The sequence below is a fragment of the Rhodofomes roseus genome, assembly GCF_022264815.1.
Source record: "Rhodofomes roseus strain CIRM-BRFM 1785 chromosome Unknown C8Q71scaffold_10, whole genome shotgun sequence".
NCBI lineage: Eukaryota > Fungi > Basidiomycota > Agaricomycetes > Polyporales > Fomitopsidaceae > Rhodofomes > Rhodofomes roseus.
Genome location: NW_025952966.1, coordinates 826,598 through 851,524, shown reverse-complemented (window position 1 = coordinate 851,524; position 24,927 = coordinate 826,598). Strand labels below are relative to the sequence as shown.

Here is a 24,927-nt window from a genome sequence, read left to right as displayed (position 1 = left end):
TCCATAACCGAGTGCAGTAATCCCCCGGAGAAATCCAGGTACGAGGTCGCTGTATAGGAATGTAGCATCCCTGCAAGCACAGCACCCTCACATGAAAATTGACCTTGCGCGCGGCTTGACAAGCGTGCCTTTGTAATCAGCAAACGGAAACCTAGGATCTGGCGCTTGTAGAGAGTCAAGTGAGCACGGTGGCTGCGATGGTTGTTCGCCAGAGACGTTCGGGATCCTGCAAGCAAGCAAGCTGGATGCCAGACATCCGAAACAATGATCGCAGCAGAGAGTAAGCCAAGGGCGTCAAAGGCAGGTGGTTGCGTTCGTCGTTACCGACGACGAGCTCGCTGTTGACGGCTATTTACACCAGCGCCTTACCTTGGCTTAGACCAGTGAAAGCACCTCGAAATATGCATAACCTATCTTCGATTCTGCAACCACAATCCCTGCTGATGAGCCCGCCGAAATCTCCCCATTGACTTTCGCTGTCTTCTTCTGCGCTCGACGCCGTGCGCGACATGGGCAATGATGCGACAGAAGCCGCCCTGGGCCTCCTGGGACTCACCGCCGCCACCTTCGACACCGTCCCGACTGTGCCCCTCAAGCGCAAACAAAGTCCTTCGTCCTCGTCGCGGCACCAGCAGGCTACATCGACATCGGCAGGCTCAGACACTATTAGCTGCATCTGCGGCTTCACCTACGACGACGGGTTCTCGATTGGCTGTGATTCTTGCTCGCGCTGGTGCCATGCCGCTTGCTTCGGGATCGTCGAGTCGGAGGTGCCGGAGGAGTGGCAGTGTTGGGTATGTAGTCCTCGGCCGGTCGACAAGGAGCGGGCCATCCGCGTGCAGAAGGCTCGCCAGAGGAGTGCACTCTCGCATGAAGCAGAGAAGCAGCGCCGGCGGATGAGCCCGGGGGTCGACAGGAAGGGGAGAAAGACGAGTGGGCCGACAGCGGACGGCGGGGGCCACACGAAGCGCAAGCGCAGGGTTTCGACGACGACGGCGCCGTCGCATGAAGACGAGCATGTCGACATCGACGAGCCGTGGGCGCTGAGCTACGTGCATATCAACCAGGATACCATCCCTCACGACGAGACGCGCGACAGGCTACGCCGCGTAGCGACTCGATGGCGGGGGGTCACCGCTCTCAAGCCCAGCACCAGCGAGCCCACCACCCCTGCGATCCTCGACCCTGGCGACTTCCAGCCCTCGCCCCTGATAAATCTGCGCCCTCTGTCGTCTTCCTCTTACTTGCCGTCGATATCAGCAAACCTCGATCCCTCTGTCCGCCCGCCGTCTTATGCAGCTCACACCGTGCGCGCTGTCCCCTCGTCAGGTATGATCACCCCCTATACCTCTACTATCACGCCTTCGACGGCCTACCTTGCCGACCCACTCAACGCCTATGCACATCTCAGTATGCCGAAGCCGTTCGTGCACTTGATCGGGCCACCCCTCGATGTGGCTCTCGACTCCCGCACCTCAGGTAATCTGGGTCGCTTCGTCCGTAGCGGATGCCGTCCAAACGCTGTTCTCCGGCCTGTTCTCTGTCCGCGCGGCAAGTCGCGCGCCACGGCACCCAACGACACAGACGACGATCGCGAGACACTGACCTTCGGCGTCTTCGCGCTGCGCGATCTCAAGGCGCACGAGGAGGTGGTTTTGGGCTGGGAGTGGGATGATGGGAGTGTTGTACATCAGCTACCGGCACTCATTGACAGCCCACATATATTCCCGTGTGTACTCACTCACATTCAATGCATCTCTTCACAATTGACGTGCTTCTGGATCACCAGCCCTCACGAACTGCAGCACCTCCGCCACCAGCTCATCAACATGCTCCACGCCCTCTCCTCGACCTTCACAACGTGCGCATGCGGCTCGAAGACCCGAGATTGCGCGCTCGCCCGGATCGCCGAGTTCGTCGATAGCCAGATCCCACCTACTCCGTCACCTTCGCCTCCCACACCTTTTACGCCCGAAGGCGAGCTATGGGGCGCCGCCGGGGAGCGATCGCGTGTGCACAGCGGTGGTTCCGAAGGAGCCCATAAGAAACGCGCAAACCTAGGTCCGTTGATCGGGGTCGAGCGTGGCTTCCGCACGAGAGAACGTGTCCCGTGGTCTGGAGGCCTGGGCGGAGTGGAGATGGTTTCGTCCTCACCAACTTTGCACAATGACAAGTCTCCGCATGATATATTTGCGGATCAGGTTCTCAACGCAGCCCTGGATCGTAAAGGAAAGTCCAAGGCGACCGACGCGGATTACGCGCAGTGGGAGGCCAAGACGATGTCGGCCCCTGATGTGGATGAAGACTCCCCGCCCACGCCCCCGGAGGCAAACCTACCTCCCAAATTGCGGAAACGGTGGATCCGCAAGACCTCCGACTCATTACGGGCTTCGCATCCGTCTAGCGACCATGAACCACATATCGGCGTGATCAGCGAAGCAACGGCAAAGACTGGTCAGGTCCAGAGTGACAGTAAGCCAGACGAGCTCATGCAAGTCGATGAACCAGCACCTGGTATGTACTGTGCATAACGCATCTTATCGCCACAACGAGCCACTGACGATCCTATGTTTAGATCCTGCCGCAGCCGCCATGCCGCCTCCTCCCCTTCCACCACGCCTTGCTGCCCTCAGTCCCCGAACCCTATCCTCCATCGCCTTACCGAACGCCTCCGTTTTCCCAGGGCCGAACGACACTTTGTCGCCTTCGAGCCATTTCGCTAACTTATCGCTGTTGTCGCCTGTAACTTATGGACCCTCACCTTACTTCGCCGTTAATGCTGCTCGCCGAAACTCGACTTCACCCACACCTACTCCACCTCCACCCCCACCTCCTGTACAGCTTGCTCACAGTCCTGACAGACCACCGGAGCAGAACCATGCCATACACCGAGAACGGGAAGAGAATTCGCCTCCTATCCTGTCCAGGCGGAGACCCCGATCGACAGAGCCAGCCGCTCCGAGCACTGTAGAGGTGGAGGTACACTCAACCCTTCGCGAGTCTCCATCGCTCGACTCTGGCTCTGTGCCCACACCAGAACAACCGCTGTCGCTCTCGGTATCTGCGGAGCCAGATGTGACCGACCCCGTCTCGCCATCTCACCCTGCTCCTGAACTTACTGAAGAACCTGTACCAATGGACGTCTCAGCCGACCACCTGGCGAACGCAGATGTCCATGATTCACACGATGTCGCCATGTCGTCGCCCTCCGTTACCTCGACGCGTCTTCCAGAAGAGCACCCCGCGCCTCCTCCCGAGACCATCTCCGTGGAGGAGCCGCCTCCAGCGAAGCGTACGCCTTCGCCGCCGCCAAGACCACCCTCCCCGCCGAAGGTCAAGATGTCTTTGAAGGACTTCGCTCTACGCAAGAAGAAGAAGCGGGAACAAGAGGCGAACAAGGTGGTCACGGAGCGTTCGAGCGTCGCACCGTCGGACGCGTCGTCTTTGCCGAACACGCCTGCTGGGCAGCCAGCTACGCTTGTCGAATCTCCTGCGGCGATGAGCATGCCGTTGGCTCAAGCGAGCGAATCCCCGAGTGCGAACACTGTCGCTGCGCCATCACATCATGAGGCTGCCTTCAACGTTGTTGCCCCGACCACGGACGACAAGCAGCGGATGACCTCGGAACAAATTCCGGCGGAGAGCGCGAAGGAGCCGGTGGACAATGCACAGGCTCAAGACATACGTGCGAGGGAGTCCCATGGGCTTAAGTTGGAGATGATGGAGTCATCTGTCCCACCAGAGCCGCGCATGAGCAATGGACATCCCCGTTCACCGTCACCCAAGCCCCACGAAGCTAGTGTCTACGCAACAGAGACGGAGGCTGAACCAGCGGCCAAGCCCCGCTCTCTCCTCAGACGGGAGAGTCTGCGCTCACCTTCCCGTGACCGTAGCCCTAGGGAGAGCATCTACCGTACTCCAAAGGCCAGCACCCCTCGACCCGAACAAGCCCCCTCGAGCGACGGCGCCCACGAAGACGGCGAGATCGTGAGCCCGCTGCCGAAGTCCCTTCCCCTCCCGCCGCGCTCGAGCTCGCCGCCGACGCACCCGCGCTCGTTCTACCCGCCGCGTGCGCCCGCAGGGTTCGCGCCCCGCCGTCCGTTCCGCCACCAGACACTACAGAATACACTACCGCCCGACCGCCACCTCCCCAGCGGCCCCCGTGCCCTTCGCGGCCTGCACGACACGCCGTATTCATCGCAGTCCTCGAGGCCGACGGGCGGTGCGGGACAATCATTGCCGAGGGGCCCGTCGGCGGACCGGGACAGGATGGAGTGGGAGAGGGAGAGGGAGAGGGTGTGGGTGCCGTCGACGAGGGGACGGGGGAGAGGCAGTAGTTGGAATCGGTGAAGAATGTTGTGTTACTTATCGTTATTGTATTTTGTAATTCCTCCTGTGGTTTATTCTTTCTGTTTCTTGTTCAAGTTGAATGGCTGTGTGCAATACATACAAGCCCCGCTTGCATTGTACGTACGTGCGAAGTAAAGAGGACATGCGTTAATGCGTGGTCCAGGGCGATGCGTAGCGTCTATATGAATCCAGAACGTGGTCCTGGTCATGGAGTCGCTCTTCAGCGGTTCTGGCAGTTTGAGCTCATCAAGTGATTGTCTGTGCACTGACGTTGGACTTCATCTAAGACAGGATCCGGAGCGACGTGCCTTCGTCAGGTTCCATTGCCCTTTCACCGGCACCCGCTCGCCTCTCTGCAGTACATCCTCCGCGAGACCTCGCCATGGTCCTCCGTATTCGACTGCCTGTGATCCGTGTCCGGCGCTACTACTTAGCTAACTGCCACTGACCAAAGAGTCCAGCCACAGCAGGAATGTCCTGCTGTCGGTTGTCGGTCACTCAGGACCTGAATATTGAATCATCGGTCGACGGTGATTGCACTGGGGGGGCAACCACTCGGGACAAGACGCTACTTCTGAGTTCGCGTGTCAGCGCTATTTACTCTGATATATACTTACTAGGCATCGCTCCCGCTACTAAGTACTAACCTCTGCTTACTCCGCCCGATTCCCTCCATGATCCGCAGGCTCCATCTCCTCTGCAGGAGAACAACGTCTTAAAGTTGCGATCGCCAAAGGTGCGACTTCGATTCGCTCGGTGGCTAATGTTCTAGTTGTGCTGAGATGAATCACCTCGCGCAACGTGTTGGCAGCCTCGCTAGATATCAAACGGTCACGATCAACATTGCCTCACAGCGTTGACGAGCTCCAAGACGTCTCTTGTCACCCGGTCAAACCAACGAATTTACAGTCGATTAGGTATGTTCGTACCCCTTGCATTCTGACGGACGTGGTCTTGGCACGATCAGCTACTGGTAGGGCTCCTGGCGGCCTCTGCTGAAGACGATTACCGTGGGCATCTAATTCGCCATCCTTGCAGACTCTCGTACAAATTCGCAGTCCTACAGTCTGTGTACAATCTATTGTACCAATGGAAGTTGCATCGACGTGAGTACAAGTTCAAGTGGTGTGCGAGACGTGCTGATACGGGACACGGATTAGCAGGACGACCGCCTCCGGGGTGCCATCCCAGGATGATTCGGCTCCGCGGTTGCCCACCGAGATCTGCGGACGGATCATTGACCATCTGGCCGCGGGACTGGTTCTCTACTACAGAGATCTGGCTGGGGATCCAAATCTCCTAGCACTTCGATCGTGCGCACTAGTGTGCAGGGACTGGTACTTTCACACCTGGTACCATCTCCGCCGGCGTGTTCACCTTCGTGACCGAAACGACGTCCTTTCACTTTCCAGGACACTCCGCGAGAGACCACGCCTCCGCGGTGTCGTCCGACAGGTCGTCATCTCGGGTCATACATCTGGCCAGCGTTCAGTGATCCAACATCTCGGAACGTTTACCGCTATGCTTGCCGGGAAGCTCCCGGAGCTGTGGAGGATTACCATTGAGGACGCGGAATTGACCATTGGCTCGATGAGGATGGAAGATTTTGGATATCTCGCTGCATTTCACCTCATCCACACATTGAACATTGTCAACGTCAACGTGCCAAGCATCGCCCGGCTGGCCGGCCTCATTTCAGCACTCCCTGGCCTAACAAATCTATGGTGTATCAATGTCGACTGCTTGCAGAAACTCTCTGTCTCTCCTGTCTCTCTCCCGCTGAACTCTGCAAGTCTGGAGCTTCTCGACGTGATATGGGTTGCGCCCGCAATTCAAGACCTCCTTGGGCGAATCAGCCAGGCTTCCCGGCTACGCATTCTCCGTCTCGGAGTGGACGAAGACTTGACATTATCCTCCGCAGGCAGCAGAAGTCAAACTTTGTTGAATGCAAGTGCCGCCTCGGTGGAAGTCCTGATTCTTGAGTTTGATCCCGACTCCTTCGTGGACCGTGGCAGTGACAGTCTTGGTTCCGCTGTAGGCAAGTTGTACACGTTCGCTCTCGGGTTATCTGATTGACAATGACTGCAAGTAGAACGACACCTCAACCTGTCACGCCATGAAAGCTTGTGGCGATTGCGCATTGTCTTGTACCACCCCTTTGTTGCGTGGTCCTGGATTCCTCATATCATCTCTCGAATCCCTTCAAAGCATCTCATGGCCATTTCTGTTTTGTTTTTCATTGGTACAGATCATGCAGCCGATGACTTGGATGGGGCGGTGACGATGATGGTGGAAGACGGTATCTTGGTGCGTTTGGACGACATATTGCAAACAGAGTGCTTCGCCGATACCGCACCGGGTGGTATATGCCTAGGCTTCCGCAACGCTGGCAACGACTGGACCTCGCCTGAAGAACTGATTGGTACAGAATCATCATCGCGAGAGCGGCGCAACCGGTGGGACGAGCTCATTAGACGGAAGATGCCGCGCTGCAATGGACGGGGCATATTGACGTACGTAGTACAATTGGTCCGTTCAACGCGTTGCAATGATAAAGGCAAGCTGAGTACCCTTCTTAGTGTGCTATTCTCTTTCGAAGAGGACAAGAACTGGATTCACAACATGGAGGAAATCCATCGAGCGACACAACGCCAGAATGCCAAAACTGGAGTAGAGGTGCAGCGAGAGGACGACACTGAGCATGCGCCGGACACGTCAGGTTGACTGTCCCGAATCCTGACCTTGTACACTCGCCGGTGTCAGTGTGTCGAGTCCTGTGAGTGCACACAAGCTGCCATACATACTGTTGTTCACCTGATTCCTGTAGCCTCGTCGTACGCGGCGCGTTTTTCACACTTTGTTCTGACGCCGAGACAGACTCATGAAAGGACTCGGACTGGACGAGCGGCGATGCCCTATGTAGAGATGTAGCACCGTTCACGCGACATTCCCGTAAATGCAGATTCAAATGAACCACGATTTGTTGCTGTCACATCAGTGCGGGTACACTACCATCTCGCATACATGATCCGGGGCTACCGGGAAGCCAGACAATGTCGGAGGTCATTTCCTCCTCGACATGTACACCAGTACTACTAGAACACCTGCACTGACGTAAAAGATGTTGAACTATCGGTACACGGGTCCAGCTACGGACAACGGACAAGAACACTTCGTCGTCGTCGTCGGGCGCGAGCCCTGCTACAGCCAGCCGTATACCCAGATTGACACGCAGCACCATTGGTAACGTATTGACGGTGAGCGACATTCTGGTGCTGTCACGGCGGGAAACGAATGTATGAGCATGAGATCACCAGTGTGCATCGCATCGACGTGCCAGAGGGGTTCCCGGGATCGTCCAACGAACGGCTGGCCCGGATACGCACGTCAGATCCCGGGGAGCGAGTACACGAAGATGAAGGGCACGGGGGACGAGACATACAAGCGGCGTACGTGATTGCCGCAGATGTCGCAGAGCGTGATTATTCGTTCCTACAGCCTTGCACTGGCTACTGATTGGCGATCCTTGTAGCCGACTATGAAGTTGAGTGTGGTTGACAACCTTGCTGGTAATCGAGGAGGCGAGGAGTAGGACTCGGCTGTGTAGGCTTGAAGTGTGCAACGACAGGTGAGTCGGGAAATGCTCAGCAGCAGCGAGATACGCACCATTGTCCGTTCAACTCCTATCCCGAAACACTGAAAGAAGGCATGTTGGCGATCTCCCTCATGTCTGACTAGGGTCTGTGGGGATACAAGCGGGAAAGCACATAGTGCCTGCATGGCAATGTAAGTACGATAGCTATATCCACAAATGACTGCGGCGTAACACCAGCTGTTAACCCTGTGGCGCGTTGTCGAGCAGGCTCGCTAACATCCCCGCAACACGCGCCGTCATTCCATTCGTAGGGCATAGATGACAAGGTTAGCGGTCGACAGCAACGGTGCAAATGAGATGTCACTTACAGAGCCGATGTCAATCACAACTCGCGAGCACGGCGGGTAGCACCAAGGAGGCAAGCCAGACGAGAAGAGTGGCTTCGCATGCCTCTAGCATTCATGTACTACCTGGTTACGATGAGTGCGGGTGCAAACGTATGATCGGCCGTGGAAATGCCGGGTCGAGGACTGCGAGAAGGACGTCTCAGTGTGACTCATGAGGACCATCGCAGACTCGCTCAGGCAAAAGCCGCGGTGGTTGTCGCAGATGCATCGAGGGGTTGCATAAATACTCCCAAATTTGCCGCATGTCCGACACAACTAAGGCAGCGCGAACGAGACGTCGATTGATAGCGTGGCTTGGATCGCCGGTGTTCGGGCTCGCTAGTCGTATTAAAAATATCCATCGGAGTGAGGCCTGTGCGGCTGGAATTAGCATCAGGTGACACGTCTGAAGCACGACAATAACAGAGCTGAGAGGGAACATCAAGCATCCCTGACATAGCAGTGCGTGTCAACGGCAAACCGTCCGGGAGACGACTTGGGAGCAAGTATGCCCAGAATGGAGAAGTAATTGAGACGAAAGTTTCAACTAAGCACTCACCTGGTAGCTATCCCAATCGTATGACAACCCAGTGGGAACGGGGCGGGGTCAAGGTGGTGGAGGGAGGACGTCGGACTACGCGGTCGCGGCCAGGTGCTATGCTCGACCATCGTCGGAGTGTGTGCTGGTTGGACTAGCGGAAGAAAGGCGGGTTCACTTGGGTATTGATGGAATACGATATGGTCATGTATAGCGATGATTATGGAGTCGACGGTTGCCAGAGAGAGGCTACGTTCGCAGGATCCTAAGAGAGTACCTGTGCGGCGTGTGAGGGTACAACACAAGCTGGGCAGCCTACAGTACGCTTGAGCATGCTTCGGCCCAGTGCGGCACCAGGACGAGCTTCCGGAAGACGGACAGGACAGCAGGAAACAACAGGTGCAAGCCATCGGCCGCCAGGAGAGTCTGCGCGCAGTGCGCGGTGGACGCTAGACATCCGTCCGATGCGCCGGACGGGCAGCGTCGTCTTCCGTTTTGATAGCAGCGTCGACGAGCTGTGAGGCGATGGATTGGCACTGGGGAGGACCGCCTCGTTGGGTTGGCGGTAAGCGACCCACAACAGGAGGCGCTGAGCACGAACCCTACGCTAGGGTTTCAGCCTGTCGTGCGCGCGACCGGTCGTCGCCCTCTCTGTGCCGTCTGCGGCGCGAGCCAACGCGCGGCAGGGGGAAAGGCGCAGTCTGACAGCGGTGCAGCATCTGCGCGGTTCTCCAGGCAACCTTGGGCAGGTTCCAAGATACCGTCGGACGCGCGTGCCGTAGCAAGCCCCGCGCATAGACGATCCCGCGGTCCTGGTCGAGTTTGCATATTGTTTACCTTTGGGTTACAGCGCAAGGTACGTGTGCGACGGCGCGATCACTCAGCCGTCTTCGCTGCGACGGCAGCATGCCTCGTCCGTCCCCGCATCGTTCGAGGTTCGCCTTGGACCTTCCCCACTTCGACGGTGTTTCGCGGTTTACTCGTTGCATCGCGCTGGCTGATTCCGGCGTGTGTTGACCAAGCTGTGACAAGTGTGATCCTGCTGACTTTGCCAGTACAAGGGATGCGCTTTGCTTTATGTCAAGGAGAAACGCGTTAGCCGGCGATCAACTATCACTTGCGCGAATGCACTCACGTTGGTCTGTCAGCGAGTCCCGATGGTGCAACGACGGGCCTATCGTAGTCAATTCGTCTACAACATAGTCGTCAGAGATTGGAACACTATAGCACCGTCGGTCGTGTCGTCTGGCGTAGAGACAAGCACTGGGAAGCTGCTTCATGTGTGTCGAGGGCGCGGGCCTATCATGCGTCCTGCGGCAGAAGGCACAGCGAGGGCAACCGAGCGCGATGCTCTGCAATACATGCATGCGGAGCAACTTGATCGGTGATGTATGGATTGGCGGCGACCAGAAAGCCACCGCGCAGAGCGGCGCGCACGATCTTCCGGGGTCGACCATACCAGCATGGCCGGCTGGGACGATGGCGCTGACTGGGCTGCTAAACCGGCGCTCAGCCGGGCAGACTGTTAGGCACTGGAGGCTGTTCGACGAGGCACGACTGCGTGGGATGAGTAGGATGAACATAGCCTTCACTGGCCCTTCAGGATCTCGCCTTCATCCCACCGTCTTTATCGCGACCCAAGTGCAGGTACCGGAGCCAGAGAGCATGGGCCGGTCCGCAGCCAGCGGACTGGCATATGCATTCAGCCTTAGCGTGTATAGTTGGTTAGTGGCACAACGCACGCGAATGACGCCGGAAATGGCACTACTGACGAGACCGCTACCGTGCACGACCCGCGCACCAAAGTCGATACAACCAGCGGTGGAGTTGGCCCTCTACAGCGACCACACGACCGCAAATGAGCAAGCGAGACAGATATAAACGAGCTAGGAGGAGACTGACTGCGTCCCCGAGCCCCCGAATGTGCTCTTCTGCATTGCCTGTACTCAACGGAGGCGAGTACACCTGCAGTCGGGGTTAGTCCTGGTCTGCATGTACCGCGCCGAGCGGGAGGTACACGGGCTTCTCTATGGGCTGCCGCGGCGCATATGACTGAGAGAGCGACGGGGCGTACGCGAGCAAAGCAGTGAGCGTGGGTAGAGGGAAGTGCGAAGGTGCGGAGGTGCGGCGCTGTCGAGCTTCTCGACGTGGTTGCAGGAGAAGAGGGCCGCAATAGGCCACCAGGAAGGCGTTCGTCTCGTCGACGATGACGGTGTCCTTAGTGGATGAGAAGGGCTGGCCGTTCGGTTCCTGGGTGCGTGGTGGGTTGTGTAAGACACGAAGACATTCCGGTGGAATGGGCACGAGATGACGAGCAGTTGTTTACCAAGCCGTCCTCGTTGTAACAGAGCTTATTGCGGTTTTGGGAAGTCATGTCGCGCGGCGCCACACGTGCGTTTTTTGCACGCGGCGACCTCTACCTTCGGACGGCCATTGCTCCTCAACGCCTGCGAGTTTCTGCTTGATTCCTATATATTCTGGTTCTACTCGTCGAGCCCGAGGGCATGGTGCAACTCAATTTCGATTTCAACCAAGTCTCAAAATCGCGGTTTCCGAGCACCACGGCGACTTCGGACTGCAATTGCGAGCGAACGCAACATAGGGTGGGGTCCGCGATGGTACGGAAGGGTGCAGGGGGATGCTACGGAGGGCACAGGGCAGAAAAACTAGAAAGTTACCGTGAGTTCTCGTTGTAGCTCGCGCCGCCGCTGTGCGGCTGCGTGCTTGACAGGTCGCCGACGCAGGTCGGCCACCGCAGCGCAAAGGCGTGAGGCGTACCCGCATGAACGCCCCCATGGGGTGTATAGAAGGCCTACGGAGCGCATACACGCCGTTTCGGGGTACTTGTCCCGCTCCCCGTCGTTGTAGTGCACTCCGCGCTGGTGGTGCCTCCGTCTCGGCCCCTGTACATCCATTCTCGATCCACCGGCATATAGCATGTATCTACTTGCAAATTCTCCTGAAGAGTAATATATTCCTTTCATACTACTGTTCCGCGACCTTCAGGCCAGCATCGCCGTCAACATACATCACCATCACTGTACATCGCCGGCTAGGCGCCTTGTCGAGTTTATCCCAAACCACCATGCCCCGCACGGTCCCTCTGTCAGAGGATCTCCTCTGGCGTGTTGTGTTTCAACATTATGAGAGGGGGAAATCCCCACAGGAGATCTCAGACAACCTCCACATCAGTTTACGAACCGTCCAGCGCTGCCTTGCGCGGCATCGTGCAACGGGCGATGTTGCATACCATCTCGGTGGGCAAACAGGCAGACCCAGGTTAATCACAGAGGAATATGCACAGCAGTATCAATTGATTTTGCTGTAGCTACGCGGTGTACTACTGTACATTGAGGATGTATGTACAGGGGCCGAGACGGAGGCACCACCAGCGCGGAGTGCACTACAACGACGGGGAGCGGGACAAGTACCCCGAAACGGCGTGTATGCGCTCCGTAGGCCTTCTATACACCCCATGGGGGCGTTCATGCGGGTACGCCTCACGCCCTTGCGCTGCGGTGGCCGACCTGCGTCGGCGACCTGTCAAGCACGCAGCCGCACAGCGACGGCGCGAGCTACAACGAGAACTCACGGTAACTTTCTAATTTTTCTGCCCTGTGCCCTCCGTAGCATCCCCCTGCACCCTTCCGTACCATCGCGGACCCCACCCAATGTTGCGTTCGCTCGCAATTGCAGTCCGAAGTCGCCGTGGTGCTCGGAAACCGCGATTTTGAGACTTGGTTGAAATCGAAATTGAATTGCACCATGCCCTCGGGCTCGACGAGTAGAACCAGAATATATAGGAATCAAGCAGAAACTCGCAGGCGTTGAGGAGCAATGGCCGTCCGAAGGTAGGGGTCGCCGCGTGCAAAAAACGCACGTGTGGCGCCGCGCGACATGACTTCCCAAAACCGCAATAGGCACGCCGAACCAGGGTGGGGTGAGGCGGGGAAGGAGGAGCTCCGCGGCGACCGGGTGCGCTGACGGAGAGGTTGTTCGTCCTTTCAGAAGAGATGCGTTGGTTGTGTTCGCAGAAGGCAGACAGTTGCGCGAAGTCAGCATCTACGGACGATGTGAAGAAGCAGGCGATTAGTGAGTCGGTCCTGAGGGGTATACGTATATAGTGGTTGTGGCACTCTGCAGGGAGACAGTGACCGTGTGGTGTCGACCGGCGCGCGTCTTGACTCTGCGTCCACCGTCGACGACCTGGTCCTGCGCGACTCGCCGCCGCCTCCATGCGCAGGTCCTCATCGTCGCGTTGACCGGACTGTGTGCTGTACGCGACTCCATCCACGGCTCTTCATCACTGCTTCAGACACTGGGTGCGATGCCCTCAACTGCTCAACTTGCGCTCAAACCCTCAAGCACGCCCCATCCGTTCCGTCGCCGCTCCCTCGTCTGCTCGAGAATCTCAAACACACCGAGGCCTGACGATGTGCTCACTGCTGCGAGCCTTGTCACGGCCCGTCGGGCATAGAGCCCATGTGTCTCGAGTCAACATGTACAAGATATGCAAGCTCTCGTAGGGTCTTCGCATAGTACGTACTGTATGTACGTCGTTAGTATGTCATTACGCCTTCTGTTACAGAATGTGCGTACACGAGGGATTATGTGCGCTTCTATCGTCTGCGCTCTCGCCATTCCCGCGATGTTCATTTGCGTGCGGAGGAAGATTACCTCGTTCTTCCACAGGACGCTCATATTAACTGAGAGCAGTAGCGCTCCGGGTACGACAGGTCGAGGGGTGTCAATGAACTCGTGTACTAGGACAGGCCAGGCCGCAGGGCATCTTGCAGGTAAGTGTCGTTAAACGCGTGGCTGGGCATAGCTGACTGGCGCTGGCTTCCTTTACAGGCGGGCGAATGGAGGCTCTACATTTGGGAGACGCGACGTAAAATACCGTATCTTGCCCCCAAATAGATGCGATATCGACATACGGGTGGTCTGCGTCCACTCCGACCGCACGATCTGATACTCAAACGGTCTCCTGGTACAGAGAGCATGTAATCTGAAGTGCCCATTCAAGCCGCGGTCCTGTTTGATTATCGACGAGCATATGTCAAATAGACTCAAGGTTCGACGTTCAGTTCAGTATGTCTCCACACGTTCTCCAGGGCAGTTCGCACTGCATCCAAGGACACTGGTCCTCCGTATCCCATTGCTCATAGTCCTAGTGGCACGGTTCGCTGCTAGTCATGCATCACTAATCGGACGGTTCAACTATAGCTTTGTATTACTGGGACTCTCCTACCTTCATTTGTGGGTCACCCAGGAAGCGGCTCATCGGTGCTTCCACGGGCGGCGACCACTCGGAACACAACGCTGCAACTGAGTTTGTGTGTCTTCATAGCGCTTCTACATATTCCGGTGAGCGCTATTTACTCCGATATATACTATCATTGCATCGATTAGCCTCTTGTACTACCTCCGCCCAGTCCCCTCCATTCGCCGGCTGCGACTCCTTCGCATAGCAGCAACGAAAAGTCATTTGTAGTCGTCACAAATGTGAGTACAATCGGCTGTATGGGTAGTGTTCGAGTCGTGCTGATGTAATATACCTTGCAGAACGTACTGGCAGCCTTGCTATACATCAGAGGCCACGATCTCCTCGCGGTGCTGACGAGCCTCAAGACGTCTCGCGTTGTCTCCATCACACCAACAGACGTAGTGTCAAGATCAAATATTGGCAGGGTCCCTCTGCTGCAGACGATTCCCGTGGGCTCTCAATTCGCCATCCTTGCAGAATTTCCGGACGAATTCGCACTTCTACAGTCTGTGTACAAACCACTGTACCGACATGCAAAAAGGTGCATCGACGTGAGTACAAGGTTCAGTGGTGCGCGAGACGTACTGAGATGGGACATGGAATGTAGGACGACCACCTCTGCAGCATCATCTCAGGATGGTCCAGCTCCGCGGTTGCCCACCGAGGTCTGCGGACGGATCATTGACCATTTATCCGCGGGATTGGATCTCAACTACTTGACTCTGGCTGGGAATCCAGATCTCCTAGCGCTTCCATCGTGCGCACTAGTATGCAGGGATTGGTACTTTCACACCTGGTACCATCTCCGTCGGCGCGTTCACCTCCGTGACCGGAACGACGTCCTTTCACTTTCCAGGACACTCCGCGAGAGACCACGCCTCCGGGGTGTCGTCCAACATGTCGTCATCTCCGGTCAGACATCTGCCGAGCGTTCAGTGATTCAACATCTCGCCATGTTTGCTGTTATGCTTGCTGGGAGGCTCCCGAAGCTGTCGGTGATCACCATTAGGGACGCGGAATGGACCGTTGGCTCAATGAGGATGGAAGACGTCGGATATCTCGCCACATTTGACCTCGTACACGCATTAAACTTCTTCAATGTCAACGTGCCGAGCATCGCCCATCTGGCCCGCCTCATCTCAGCACTCCCTGGCCTGAGAGATATGAATTGCTACGATGTCGAGTGCTCACAGAAACAACCCGTCTCTCCTGTCTCTCCCCCGCTGAACTCTGCACATCTGGAGACGCTAGTTGTGCTAGGGGTTGCGCCCGCAATTCAAGACCTCTTTGTGCGCATCAGCCAGGCTTCCCGGCTACGCGCACTCGAACTCGGAGTGGACGACTCGGAAGGCTTGACATTACCCTCTGGAGGCAGCCGAAGTCAAACTCTGTTGGATGCAAGTGCAGCGTCGGTGGAAGTCCTCACGCTCTCGATGTTTCTTGGCTCCTCCGTGGACAGTGACAAAGTTGACTCCACTGTAGGCAAGTTGTACACGTTCGCTCTCGGAATATCTAATTGACCATGAAGATAAGTAGAACGACACCTCAGTCTGTCACGCCATGAAAGCTTGCGGCGATTGGTGATCATTTTGTACTACCCCTTCAATGCGTGGTCCTGGATTCCTCATATTGTCTCTCGCATTCCTTCAAAGCATCTCATCGCCATTTCTGTTCTGTTTTGGTTTCGTGCAGATCATGCAGCCGATGACTTGGATGGGTTGGTGACGATGATGGAGGAAGACGGTATCTTGGTGCGATTGGATGACATATTGCAAGCAGAGTGCTTTGCCGATATCGCACCAGGTGGTATATGCCTAGGCTTTGACAATGGTAAGGACTGGACCCCGCCTGAGAAACTATTTGGTACAGAATCATCATTCCGAGAGCGGTGCAACCGGTGGGACGAGCTCATTAGACGGAAGATGCCGCGCTGCAATGGACGGGGCATATTGATGTATGTGATACAATTGATCCACTGCAATGATGAAGACAAGCTGACACTCTTTAGTACCGTATATGGTTTCGAGGAGCGCGACAACTGGAACCGCAACATGGGAGAAATCCATGAAGCGAGAAAACAGCAGCAGGCCAAAACCGGAGTAGAGGTGCAGCAAGAGGACGACACGGAGCATGCGCCGGACACGTCAGGCTGACTGTCCTTATCTTGTACAATCGCCGGTGTCAGGGTATTGAGTCCTGTGAGTGCACACAAGCTGCGATACATACTGCTGTTCACCCGATTTCTGTAGCCTCGTCGTACGCGGCGCGTTTTGCGCACTTTGTTCTGACGCCGAGAGACAGACTCGTGAAAGGACTGGACAAGCGGCGATGCCCCGCGTCACGGTAGAGACGTAACACCGTTCGCGGGATATTCCGTAATTGTAGATTCAAATGAACCACGATTTGTTGCTACTACATCAGTGCGGGTACACTGCCATATCGCACACATGATTCGGGACTACCGGGAAGCCAGACAATGTCGGAGGTCATCTCCTCCTCGACATGTACACTAGTACTACTAGGACACCTGCACCGACGTAAAGGACGTTAAGCGCTATTGGGGGGTAGACAGGTCCGGCTACGGACGCCGCACGAGAACAATCCGGTCATGGACGCACTGAACGACCACGACCAGTGAAGGAGCGACATTGACCACTCCTCCACCATCCTCACGAACTGATGGTATTGGCAGCACCCGCCGCGTGAGCGGTGAGCGAATGCGCCATCCGCAGTCGGAATTGTCGTCTGTCTCGACGCTCGGCGACTGTCGATTCTCCCAGATTTGTCGCGAGCGGCGCTTGATGGGTGTAATCAGGACAAGAGCGCCTGATACAAGGAGACGGTGGGTGAATAGGGCTTCTCGTCGAAAGCGCATGTTCAACGCTCGATCTTGCACAATGTCATGCGTCCGGTGGTCGGGACGTTTACGTCGACGAACGTTCGTGCCCTAGAGGTGAGGCAGTGTCAATGTTGCCGCTGTGGATTTGGGAAATCAGAGCGAGCCCGAGAGAAGTTGTTATCAGTGGGGCATCCCATACACAGAATGCAGAGCATACCTCTCGCCGTTGGGCGTGACATGCGCTACAGCCAGCTTTGTTCCTGAATTACACGCCGCATACTTCGTGATTTCCTAGTGGTGGGCGAATTCCTACACCGAAGCGTATTGGCGAACATGAGATCGATCGCATCGACGTGCCGGAGGAGTTCCCGGGAACGTTCATAGCATAGCTGGCCCGCCGACGCACGTGAGATCTCAGCGAGTAAGAGCATCGCAACGGGACGCGCACAGAACGAGGGAAAGAAGCGACGTATGCGACTGACCCAGGTGTTCCAACTGACAGGATTGCGCTCGCGACCAGTGCATCCTCGTAGCCGGTGCACTTGAGCGCAAAGTGGTCAAGGCCGTCGTAGGCGTGTTTGGCAACCCTACTTCAATGAGCTCGATGTGTGTAGGAGCAGGAAACGGCGGCTATAGCCTTGCAGACAACAGCAGGTGAGTTGAGACATGCTCAGCAGCAATGAGAGGCGCACCTTGTCGGTACCAGAGCTTATCCAAAGATGGATGGAGGCATCTCGTCGATCCTCGCCTTTTGATTGGCACGCACGTCTGGTCAAAGGCGGGCCTCTACCCTGCAATGCGGCACCAGGACGAACTTCTGGAAGACGGTACGACGGTAGGGACAACGGCGAGGAAATGACAGACGCAAGCCATCGAGCGCCAGGAACACCTGCGAGCAGCGTGCGATGGACATCGTCGTCGGACGCACCGGGCGCGCAACAGTACCTGTTTTCTGTCTTACAGGCCTAGCACCGTAGACGAGCTGTGAGGGGGTTGGTACTGGGCAGGACCGCGCCGCCGGGTTGGCGATAAAGTAAGTGGGGCACAGCGGGAGGCGCATAACACGAACCCTACTAGTACTCGGCTAGGGTTCCAGCCTGCGTACTTGACTCCCAGCCTGCCCCGCCCTCTCTGTGCCGTCTGCGGCGCGAGCCAAGGCACGTCAAAGACAAAAGTGAAGGCTCACAACGGTGCAACATCTGCGCAGCTTCCCAGACAACCTACGGCAGGCTGCATCGGATGCGCGAGTCGTGGCGAGCATCGCATATAGATGATTCCGCGGCCTGGGTCATTGACACTGCCAGAGTCCCATGTCGTATGCCTTTCGAACATAGCTCAGCATACGACAGCGCGACCGTCCATCCCCGCATCGATGAGGTGCGCTGGTTGTGTTCGCAGAAGGCAGACAGTACCAGGTTCTGAGGGTTTTTGCCGGTGCCTGGCAGTGGTTGCGATGGACAGAGTAGAGTTCATGACTGCACGATAAGGAAGCGTGGTTGTGACCATCTGCAGGGTGTACACAGAGGCGGCCAACAACGAAGTGCAAGTGCTCGCCGGATAATCATCGGATGGGCCAATTCAGACTACTGACGTGCGTGTCTTGACTCTTGCGTCCGCCGTCGAGGATCGCGACCTGTGCGACTCGTCGCCGCCTCCATGGTCAGGCCTTCAGGACGCCGTCACCGTCGTATGCTGTACGCGACACAATCCCCGGCTCTCTACTGCTGCTTCAAAGATTGTCGCTTGCGCTCTCGCAAAATTCTGCGACGCTCACCCATCGACTGAGGGCGAGAGTATGTCGTTGCTCAAAAGGACGCTTATATTATCTCAGAGTAGTCGCGTTCCGGAAGGGGTAGCAGGACCAGGTTGTACTAGTAGGGCAACGTGTGGGTAAGCGTTGTTTTCGACGTGTGGCTGGGCATAGCTGACTGGCGCTGGCCTCGCCTCCTCGGCGCCGACAGGCGGGCGAACGTATCGACGGATGGAGGCTCTACATATGGAACATGCGACGTAATGTACTGTCTCTTTCCCCAATTAGATCTCACGTTGACAATGGACATCCTTGTTCTCCGTCTACTCCGACCGCACAATCTGAAACTCGAACGGTCTGCTGGTACAGAGAACATGGCCGCATCGGAATCGCGCGTTCAAGCGGTCCTGTTTGATTATCGACGAGCATATGTCGAACAGACTCGGTGTCCAACGTCAACGTCCCGGCCTCATGTCTCCGCGTTCTCTCCAGGACAGGTCGCACTGCACCCAAGGACACTGGTCGTCCGTATCCGACCGCCTGCGGTCCTAGCATGTTCGCTACTAGCGAACCGTTACCTCACCAGAGAGGTCAACCACAACCTCGCGATATCGGAGGTATCCTACTGCCGGTCGTGGGCCACCCAGGAACCGGGGCAGCCACAACTCGGAACAAAGTGCCGCTCTGAAGTTTGTGTGTATGCATGCGATGCTGCTACACGTTCGGGTGATCGCTACTCATCCCATATATTTATTATCGTCACATCCGCTAGTTCCATTCATTCACCTCCATCCGCTGGCCGTCCCTTCTGGCAGCGCAGCAAGGAATCAGAGTTAATCATAATCATCAAAGGTGCGAGCTGCGTTCGCCGTTCGGTCACTGTTCGAGCCTCGCCGGTATGACCTACTGTACTAAACCTATCAGCAGCATTGCGTCGCATCATACGAATGCTTTTGCCTCGGGGCCCCGACGAGAGGGATGAGCTGCAAGACGTCCCGCGTCAAGAGCGCGAACATCAGCGCAATTACGGCGGACCAGGTACGTTGCAACTATATCTTGCCGAACTCTCAAAAACGGCGGTCTAAGCTCTATCGCTGATGAGGCTGTGTTATCATAGACGAGGCCCTCTTGCGCAAGGCCGCCGTCCTCGTAAAGTCGATCAAGAAGAATGCGCAATTACCTAGCCGGCGCGCAATCAATTGCAACGAGATGGACGAACACACCTCGACGTGAGTCAAAGTTCAAGTGGTGGCGAGACCTGCTGATACGGGGCATGGGCTATTAGGACGACCGCCTCCGGAGCGTCATCTCAGGATGTTCCGACTCCGCGGTTGCCCACCGAGGTCTGCGGACGGATCATTGACCATGTAGCGGCGGGTTTGGATCTCGACTACATATTTCTGGCTGGGAATCCAGAACTCCTAGCGCTTCGATCATGCGCACTAGTATGCAGGGACTGGTACTTTCACACCTGGTACCATCTCCGTGGGCGTCTTTACCTCCGTGACCGGAACGACGTCCGTTCACTTTCCAGGACGCTCCGCGAGAGACCACGCCTCCGTGGTGTCGTCCAACAGGTCGTCATCTCGGGTCATACATCTGGCCAGCGTTCAGTAATTCAACACCTCGGAACGTTTACCGCCATGCTTGCCGGGAAGCTCCCGGAGCTCTCGACGATCACCATCGAGGACGTGGATTGGACCGTAGGCTCGATGAGGATGGACGACTTTGGGTATATCGCCACATATCACCTTGTCCATACATTGATCATCTTCAAAGTCACCGTGTCGAGCATCGCCCAGCTGGCCCGCCTCATCTCATCACTCCCTGGCCTGAGAGATCTATATTGCCTCAATGTTGACTGCTCGCAGAAACACCCAGTCTCTCATGTCTCTCTCCCGCTGAACTCTGCAAGTCTGAAGCTCCTCCGAGTCGATGTGCGATGGGTTGCACCTGCGGTTGAAGACCTCCTTGGGCGAATCAGCCAGGCTTCCCGGCTATGCCATCTCCGTCTCGGAGTGGACGAAGACTTCACAATACCCTCCGCACGCAGCAGAAGCCAAACTTTGTTGAATGCAAGTGCCGCCTCCGTGGAAGTCCTTACGCTCCATATTGTTCCTGACTCTCCCATGGATAGTGATACTGTTGACTCCACCGTAGGCGATTTGTACATGTATGCTCTCGGGTCATCTGATTGAACCATGACTGCAAGTAGAACGACACCTCAACCTGTCGCGCCATGAAAGCTTGCGGCAATTGCGGATTTACCTGTCCCACCCCTTTGTTGCGTGGTCATGGATTCCTCATATCGTCTCTCGAATCCCTTCAAAACATCTCGTGGCCATTTCTGTTTGGTTCTACTTTCGTGCGGATCATGCAGCCATCGACTTGGTTGAGGCGGTGACGATGATGGAGGATGACGGTATCCTGGTACAGTTGGACCACATATTGCAGACGGAGTGCTTCGCCAATATCGCACCGGGTGGTATATGTCTAGGCTTCGATCATAATGGCGATGCCCGGCTGCCGCTTGCCAAGTTCTTTGGTCAAGAATTATCATTCCGAAAGCACCGCGGCCGGTGGGACAGGCTCGTTAGACGGAAGATGCCGGGGTGCGATAGACGGGGCATATTGACGTACGTGATACATTCAATGGGTCCGATACAATGGCAGACACGCGGAGTCCCTTCTTCTTAGCACCACGCATAGTTTCGAAGAGCTAGTACACTGGAGGCACGATATGGACACTATTCAGGAAGCAAGACAACGCCGGAAGGCCGAGAACGGAGGAGAGATGCTGCGAGAGGCTCACGCTGAACATACACCGGACGCCTCGGGCTGACTGTCCCAGTCGCGTACTCTCGCCGGTATCGTTATATTGCGCCCTGTGAGTGCAGAGTGACTTACATGAATCCTGCTGTTCACTCGATTGCCGCAGCCTCGTCGTACTCAGCGCACGTCGCGCATATATAGCCCAGTGATCAAGATGTAGGGAGATACATCAAACTAAACTAGACATACAACGTACATACGAACGAAAGGACTGCATGTATATATATGAGACATGATACGATCAGTGGGACGCTTCTGCCTCGATGTGTCCGCAACTATCGAGCCCGGGAGAAGTGACGCAAAAGGTGGTTGCGAACACTGAGCGAGTCGACACAAATCGAAGTCCGTGAGGGGCAAGGATCCAGATGCTGTGGTACCGATGATGATGAAGCAGCCGGAGCCACACTGCGTTAACATAGATAGGATGTTAAGCCAGCGGATGTCGTTAGACGAAGCCGAACGCGTTATGAACCGGCACTGCATTATCATAGCACATGAGAGCAACAACATAACAGATACACAATCACTTTTGACGCACTGCAGATTCTATACTTTTCGCCTGTCGAGCAGAGCCAGCATTCCCTTTGCTTGATTACCGTCCCATGTATATCATGGTACACTTCCTTCAGTGGGCTTGCTCTCTGATGGCTCGTTGCCCGACTTCTCCTCACCCTCTTCTCCATTCACCACATTTTCGCCCTGCGCTCCAGCCCCCTGCGCGTCCTCCTCCTTCTCCCACGGATCATAAATGATCGACTCTATATGCTCGAGCGCCGCCTGTCATCGCCCATGGGCCATACGCAGCGTAGCCACGAAATCAAACGCGACCGGAGAGGGCACCAGAAAAAAAGGAGAAAGGTTGTCTAGTACGGTGCATAACGGTTGTTATTGATGAAATCGCTGCGCACCCGGCCGACTTCGCTGAGTTCCTCATTCTCGTCCCCGTTGAACGTCTCGAACGCGCCGGCGTCGATGAAGGCGTCGTCGCCGTCTTCGTCCATGTCGGCGGAGGCAGGGTCGGGATGGAGGGATGCACAGAGGGAGAGGGCTTCGAATATCGGTTCGACTAAGGACAGGATGCGCATTGAATCACTGTTCATGAATAGCCTGGCGAAGAGAAGGAATACACTCACGCGCTGCGGCGTCCTGAGGGGCGATGATGAGCTCCTTCAACTCTGTGTCGGCCTCTTCGTCCACCGTTGTGTCACCGTTAGCAAGCGCAGCAGCCTCGTCCAGCTGGCAGTATATTGACGGGCCCGATTCTGCGCGCGAGATCGCGTGGAGAGTGATCGAGGGGTATTCGACCGACCATCCGCGCCCGCTTTTGGACAAAAAAACGAGTGCGCTGCAGCCGATGTCCGTCAGCAGGGAGAAATTACGAAAGGCGTACTCGACACACTTCTCAATAATGTAGAGCGTTCCATGTGCAAGATCCTGGGCGGGAAAGCCCTCGAGGGGCGGATCGATCGTGACAGAGACATTTTCCTCCTTATGGCGCAAAACCGGGGGAATAGAGGCGAAGGACGCGGGCGTAGATGCGACGATATTTCTGTGCTCCTCAGGGCTGATGTGCGCAGGGAGTTCAGCGATGAGCGTGAACGGTGCCATGGCGGAGAAGGCTTTTGAGCAGAGCAGACACGGGTGGACAGAAAGCAAGACGCGCTGGTGGCTGAAGAGGCTCGGGCTGTCGCCGAAGGTGACCATCATGTCACCCCGTCACGTCCCGCGGCCCGACAGGAGCAGTGCAGTCGCCGAGCAGCCAAGTCGCTCACCTGTGCCTCGTCCACCACCACCAACCCACCTCTTGCCCATCTTCGCTCATTCTCCTCCTTTCTCCGCAAATATCAACTGAATTTTCTGGACCCCACCCTGAACATGGCCCCCGACCAAGCGTACCTCGCGCACATCCTCGCGCAGACCCGCGCAAACATAGACTTCCTCGCAGCGCACAACCACATTTCCCCTACAGATGCTGACCTCATGCGCAACCGGCTGCCTTCTGCGAACGCAGCCAGCGCACTTCCTATCGAGGAGATGAACAACCTCTCTGTCGCCGCACCTGGTCGCCGCGCAGTCCCACCTCCCCCGCCTCGCTCCGCCCCGGCCCAGCGTGCCCGCGCTGTCTGGGCGTACAACGAGGACGGTTCGGTAAGCGATAATCCACCATTCCGTCCATATTATATTCTGTAATGTCCTCGTCCCCTATCCGTGGCTCACGACATACCCAGGAACCGAACGACCTCTCCTTCTCGTCCGGCGAGATCGTCGAAATCACCGACGAAACCAATGGCGACTGGTGGACCGGTCGGTGCCGCGGCCGCCAGGGCCTCTTCCCCTCCAACCACGTCGAAAAAATCGACAGCGCCGCCCCCTCGCACGTTCCCCCGCGCATGCCCACCGCTTCGCCCGTGTACCAGCCCGCTTACCAGCCCGCGTATGCCCCGCCGCCTCCTCAGTCATATGCGCCTCCGCAGCCGTACGCCGCGGGCCCGCCGCCCGCAGAGAAGCCCGTGTACCGCCCGTTCGGCGCGGTCTACGCAGGCCAGGACCAGCCTCCGCCCGTGGCTGCGCCCGCCCCGGCGAACTCGGTTGGGCTGCAGCAGGATCCGGGACAGGCGAAGAAGAAGAGCAAGTTCGGGGGGCTCGGGAACACGGTCAGTTCGCTCGCTGTTCGTTCCCATCCGTCTCGTTTGCTCATCTATGGTCGGATGGTCGTTGTAGATGGCGAACTCCGCAGCCGGTGGCGTCGGCTTTGGTGCGGGCGCTGCGATCGGCGGTGGTCTCGTCAACGCCATCTTCTGAGCTGTCCACCATGCCGGGTCGACGATGCCCGAGGATCCTCTTCGTCTCCTGGTTTCGCTCAATCTACTACCTCTGCTTCTCAACGCATTTATATCTGTGTAATGGTGACTGACGGACGGACTCTCGTGGTTTACGGTAATGATGACCTGCACAAGTAAGCTAGACAATGGAATCAATGATGCGCAGGCTAGCAGGCATGAGACGATGTAAGACGAAGGTCATCCCAACGCGCGTCGTCGCGTGTTATGAACATTCCCGGGAACTCCTCTGGTACGTGGCCCGTACGTCAATCTGCACATACCGGCGTTTGTATGTTCGGATCCCGCAATGACCGCGTCAGAAAACTCGCCGTTTGGCACCAGAACACTACGGGCTCTGCTGCATGTCAATCTGGGCCATAAGGCTGGACCTAGCGCATCTCGCGCCCGACGATCGACGTATGCTCTGCATTATACATTCGGGCATGTACCACTGACAGTCGGTTCTCTCAGACTCATTGTGCTTGTGAAGTCCAGTGCAGCAATATCGACCTCTCGGCGAGCGGACGCGTACGTTCTTTCGACTTCAAC

General features: G+C 56.7%; 8 protein-coding genes across 8 annotated transcripts; 5 read left to right on the top strand and 3 right to left on the bottom strand.

The window, feature by feature from the left end:
• The first annotated feature begins 61 nt into the window (after positions 1 to 61).
• On the top strand, positions 62 to 4,375 carry C8Q71DRAFT_57050 (uncharacterized protein). The gene is made up of 3 exons (XM_047919431.1): positions 62 to 300; positions 362 to 2,514; positions 2,576 to 4,375. The coding sequence occupies exons 2-3, from the start codon at positions 510 to 512 to the stop codon at positions 4,348 to 4,350; spliced, it is 3,780 nt and encodes a 1,259-aa protein (XP_047778982.1). The 5' UTR covers positions 62 to 300; positions 362 to 509; the 3' UTR covers positions 4,351 to 4,375.
• An 850-nt stretch (positions 4,376 to 5,225) lies between these two features.
• On the top strand, positions 5,226 to 7,062 carry C8Q71DRAFT_57134 (uncharacterized protein). The gene is made up of 6 exons (XM_047919436.1): positions 5,226 to 5,267; positions 5,328 to 5,456; positions 5,511 to 6,388; positions 6,443 to 6,657; positions 6,725 to 6,863; positions 6,930 to 7,062. Exons 2-5 carry the CDS (start codon positions 5,440 to 5,442, stop codon positions 6,767 to 6,769), a joined length of 1,155 nt encoding a protein of 384 aa, XP_047778981.1. The 5' UTR covers positions 5,226 to 5,267; positions 5,328 to 5,439; the 3' UTR covers positions 6,770 to 6,863; positions 6,930 to 7,062.
• A 1,313-nt stretch (positions 7,063 to 8,375) lies between these two features.
• Positions 8,376 to 9,381, bottom strand: C8Q71DRAFT_57177 (uncharacterized protein). The gene is made up of 2 exons (XM_047919441.1): positions 8,891 to 9,381; positions 8,376 to 8,712 (listed from the first exon to the last, which is right to left on the bottom strand). The coding sequence occupies exons 1-2, from the start codon at positions 9,277 to 9,279 to the stop codon at positions 8,526 to 8,528; spliced, it is 576 nt and encodes a 191-aa protein (XP_047778980.1). The 5' UTR covers positions 9,280 to 9,381; the 3' UTR covers positions 8,376 to 8,525.
• A 131-nt stretch (positions 9,382 to 9,512) lies between these two features.
• C8Q71DRAFT_57011 (uncharacterized protein) lies at positions 9,513 to 10,641 on the bottom strand. The gene is made up of 3 exons (XM_047919429.1): positions 10,612 to 10,641; positions 10,005 to 10,558; positions 9,513 to 9,942 (listed from the first exon to the last, which is right to left on the bottom strand). The coding sequence occupies exons 2-3, from the start codon at positions 10,450 to 10,452 to the stop codon at positions 9,746 to 9,748; spliced, it is 645 nt and encodes a 214-aa protein (XP_047778979.1). The 5' UTR covers positions 10,453 to 10,558; positions 10,612 to 10,641; the 3' UTR covers positions 9,513 to 9,745.
• A 3,892-nt stretch (positions 10,642 to 14,533) lies between these two features.
• Positions 14,534 to 16,596, top strand: C8Q71DRAFT_56758 (uncharacterized protein). The gene is made up of 5 exons (XM_047919409.1): positions 14,534 to 14,686; positions 14,743 to 15,617; positions 15,672 to 16,089; positions 16,144 to 16,333; positions 16,385 to 16,596. The coding sequence occupies exons 1-4, from the start codon at positions 14,667 to 14,669 to the stop codon at positions 16,286 to 16,288; spliced, it is 1,458 nt and encodes a 485-aa protein (XP_047778978.1). The 5' UTR covers positions 14,534 to 14,666; the 3' UTR covers positions 16,289 to 16,333; positions 16,385 to 16,596.
• Positions 16,597 to 19,475: 2,879 nt separating this feature from the next.
• Positions 19,476 to 21,434, top strand: C8Q71DRAFT_56764 (uncharacterized protein). The gene is made up of 5 exons (XM_047919411.1): positions 19,476 to 19,762; positions 19,842 to 19,953; positions 20,010 to 20,880; positions 20,940 to 21,360; positions 21,422 to 21,434. Exons 1-4 carry the CDS (start codon positions 19,672 to 19,674, stop codon positions 21,126 to 21,128), a joined length of 1,263 nt encoding a protein of 420 aa, XP_047778977.1. The 5' UTR covers positions 19,476 to 19,671; the 3' UTR covers positions 21,129 to 21,360; positions 21,422 to 21,434.
• A 985-nt stretch (positions 21,435 to 22,419) lies between these two features.
• C8Q71DRAFT_708060 (regulator of volume decrease after cellular swelling-domain-containing protein) lies at positions 22,420 to 23,164 on the bottom strand (the record flags this gene model as incomplete). The annotated part of the gene is made up of 3 exons (XM_047920594.1): positions 22,420 to 22,622; positions 22,690 to 22,901; positions 22,956 to 23,164. The coding sequence occupies 3 exons, from the start codon at positions 23,162 to 23,164 to the stop codon at positions 22,420 to 22,422; spliced, it is 624 nt and encodes a 207-aa protein (XP_047778976.1).
• Positions 23,165 to 23,329: 165 nt separating this feature from the next.
• On the top strand, positions 23,330 to 24,569 carry C8Q71DRAFT_759438 (SH3-domain-containing protein). The gene is made up of 3 exons (XM_047923792.1): positions 23,330 to 23,704; positions 23,785 to 24,210; positions 24,278 to 24,569. Exons 1-3 carry the CDS (start codon positions 23,432 to 23,434, stop codon positions 24,356 to 24,358), a joined length of 780 nt encoding a protein of 259 aa, XP_047778975.1. The 5' UTR covers positions 23,330 to 23,431; the 3' UTR covers positions 24,359 to 24,569.
• The last annotated feature ends 358 nt before the right edge of the window (positions 24,570 to 24,927 follow it).

Coding starts and splice junctions, on each gene's coding strand:
- C8Q71DRAFT_57050 (XM_047919431.1), top strand. CDS start 510: ATGGGCAATGATGCGACAGAAGCCGCCCTGGGCCTCCTGGGACTCACC. Junction 2,515..2,575: donor AGTCGATGAACCAGCACCTG/GTATGTACTGTG, acceptor TCCTATGTTTAG/ATCCTGCCGCAGCCGCCATG.
- C8Q71DRAFT_57134 (XM_047919436.1), top strand. Junction 6,389..6,442: donor CAGTCTTGGTTCCGCTGTAG/GCAAGTTGTACA, acceptor GACTGCAAGTAG/AACGACACCTCAACCTGTCA. Junction 6,658..6,724: donor TGGTGGAAGACGGTATCTTG/GTGCGTTTGGAC, acceptor GTATATGCCTAG/GCTTCCGCAACGCTGGCAAC.
- C8Q71DRAFT_57177 (XM_047919441.1), bottom strand. CDS start 9,279: ATGGCTTGCACCTGTTGTTTCCTGCTGTCCTGTCCGTCTTCCGGAAGC. Junction 8,713..8,890: donor ACGATTGGGATAGCTACCAG/GTGAGTGCTTAG, acceptor TGCTAATTCCAG/CCGCACAGGCCTCACTCCGA.
- C8Q71DRAFT_57011 (XM_047919429.1), bottom strand. CDS start 10,452: ATGTTCATCCTACTCATCCCACGCAGTCGTGCCTCGTCGAACAGCCTC. Junction 9,943..10,004: donor GGACTCGCTGACAGACCAAC/GTGAGTGCATTC, acceptor CTTGACATAAAG/CAAAGCGCATCCCTTGTACT.
- C8Q71DRAFT_56758 (XM_047919409.1), top strand. CDS start 14,667: ATGCAAAAAGGTGCATCGAC. Junction 14,687..14,742: donor ATGCAAAAAGGTGCATCGAC/GTGAGTACAAGG, acceptor CATGGAATGTAG/GACGACCACCTCTGCAGCAT. Junction 15,618..15,671: donor CAAAGTTGACTCCACTGTAG/GCAAGTTGTACA, acceptor GAAGATAAGTAG/AACGACACCTCAGTCTGTCA.
- C8Q71DRAFT_56764 (XM_047919411.1), top strand. CDS start 19,672: ATGCTTTTGCCTCGGGGCCCCGACGAGAGGGATGAGCTGCAAGACGTC. Junction 19,954..20,009: donor ATGGACGAACACACCTCGAC/GTGAGTCAAAGT, acceptor ATGGGCTATTAG/GACGACCGCCTCCGGAGCGT. Junction 20,881..20,939: donor GTGATACTGTTGACTCCACC/GTAGGCGATTTG, acceptor GACTGCAAGTAG/AACGACACCTCAACCTGTCG.
- C8Q71DRAFT_759438 (XM_047923792.1), top strand. CDS start 23,432: ATGGCCCCCGACCAAGCGTACCTCGCGCACATCCTCGCGCAGACCCGC. Junction 23,705..23,784: donor CGTACAACGAGGACGGTTCG/GTAAGCGATAAT, acceptor CGACATACCCAG/GAACCGAACGACCTCTCCTT. Junction 24,211..24,277: donor TCGGGGGGCTCGGGAACACG/GTCAGTTCGCTC, acceptor TGGTCGTTGTAG/ATGGCGAACTCCGCAGCCGG.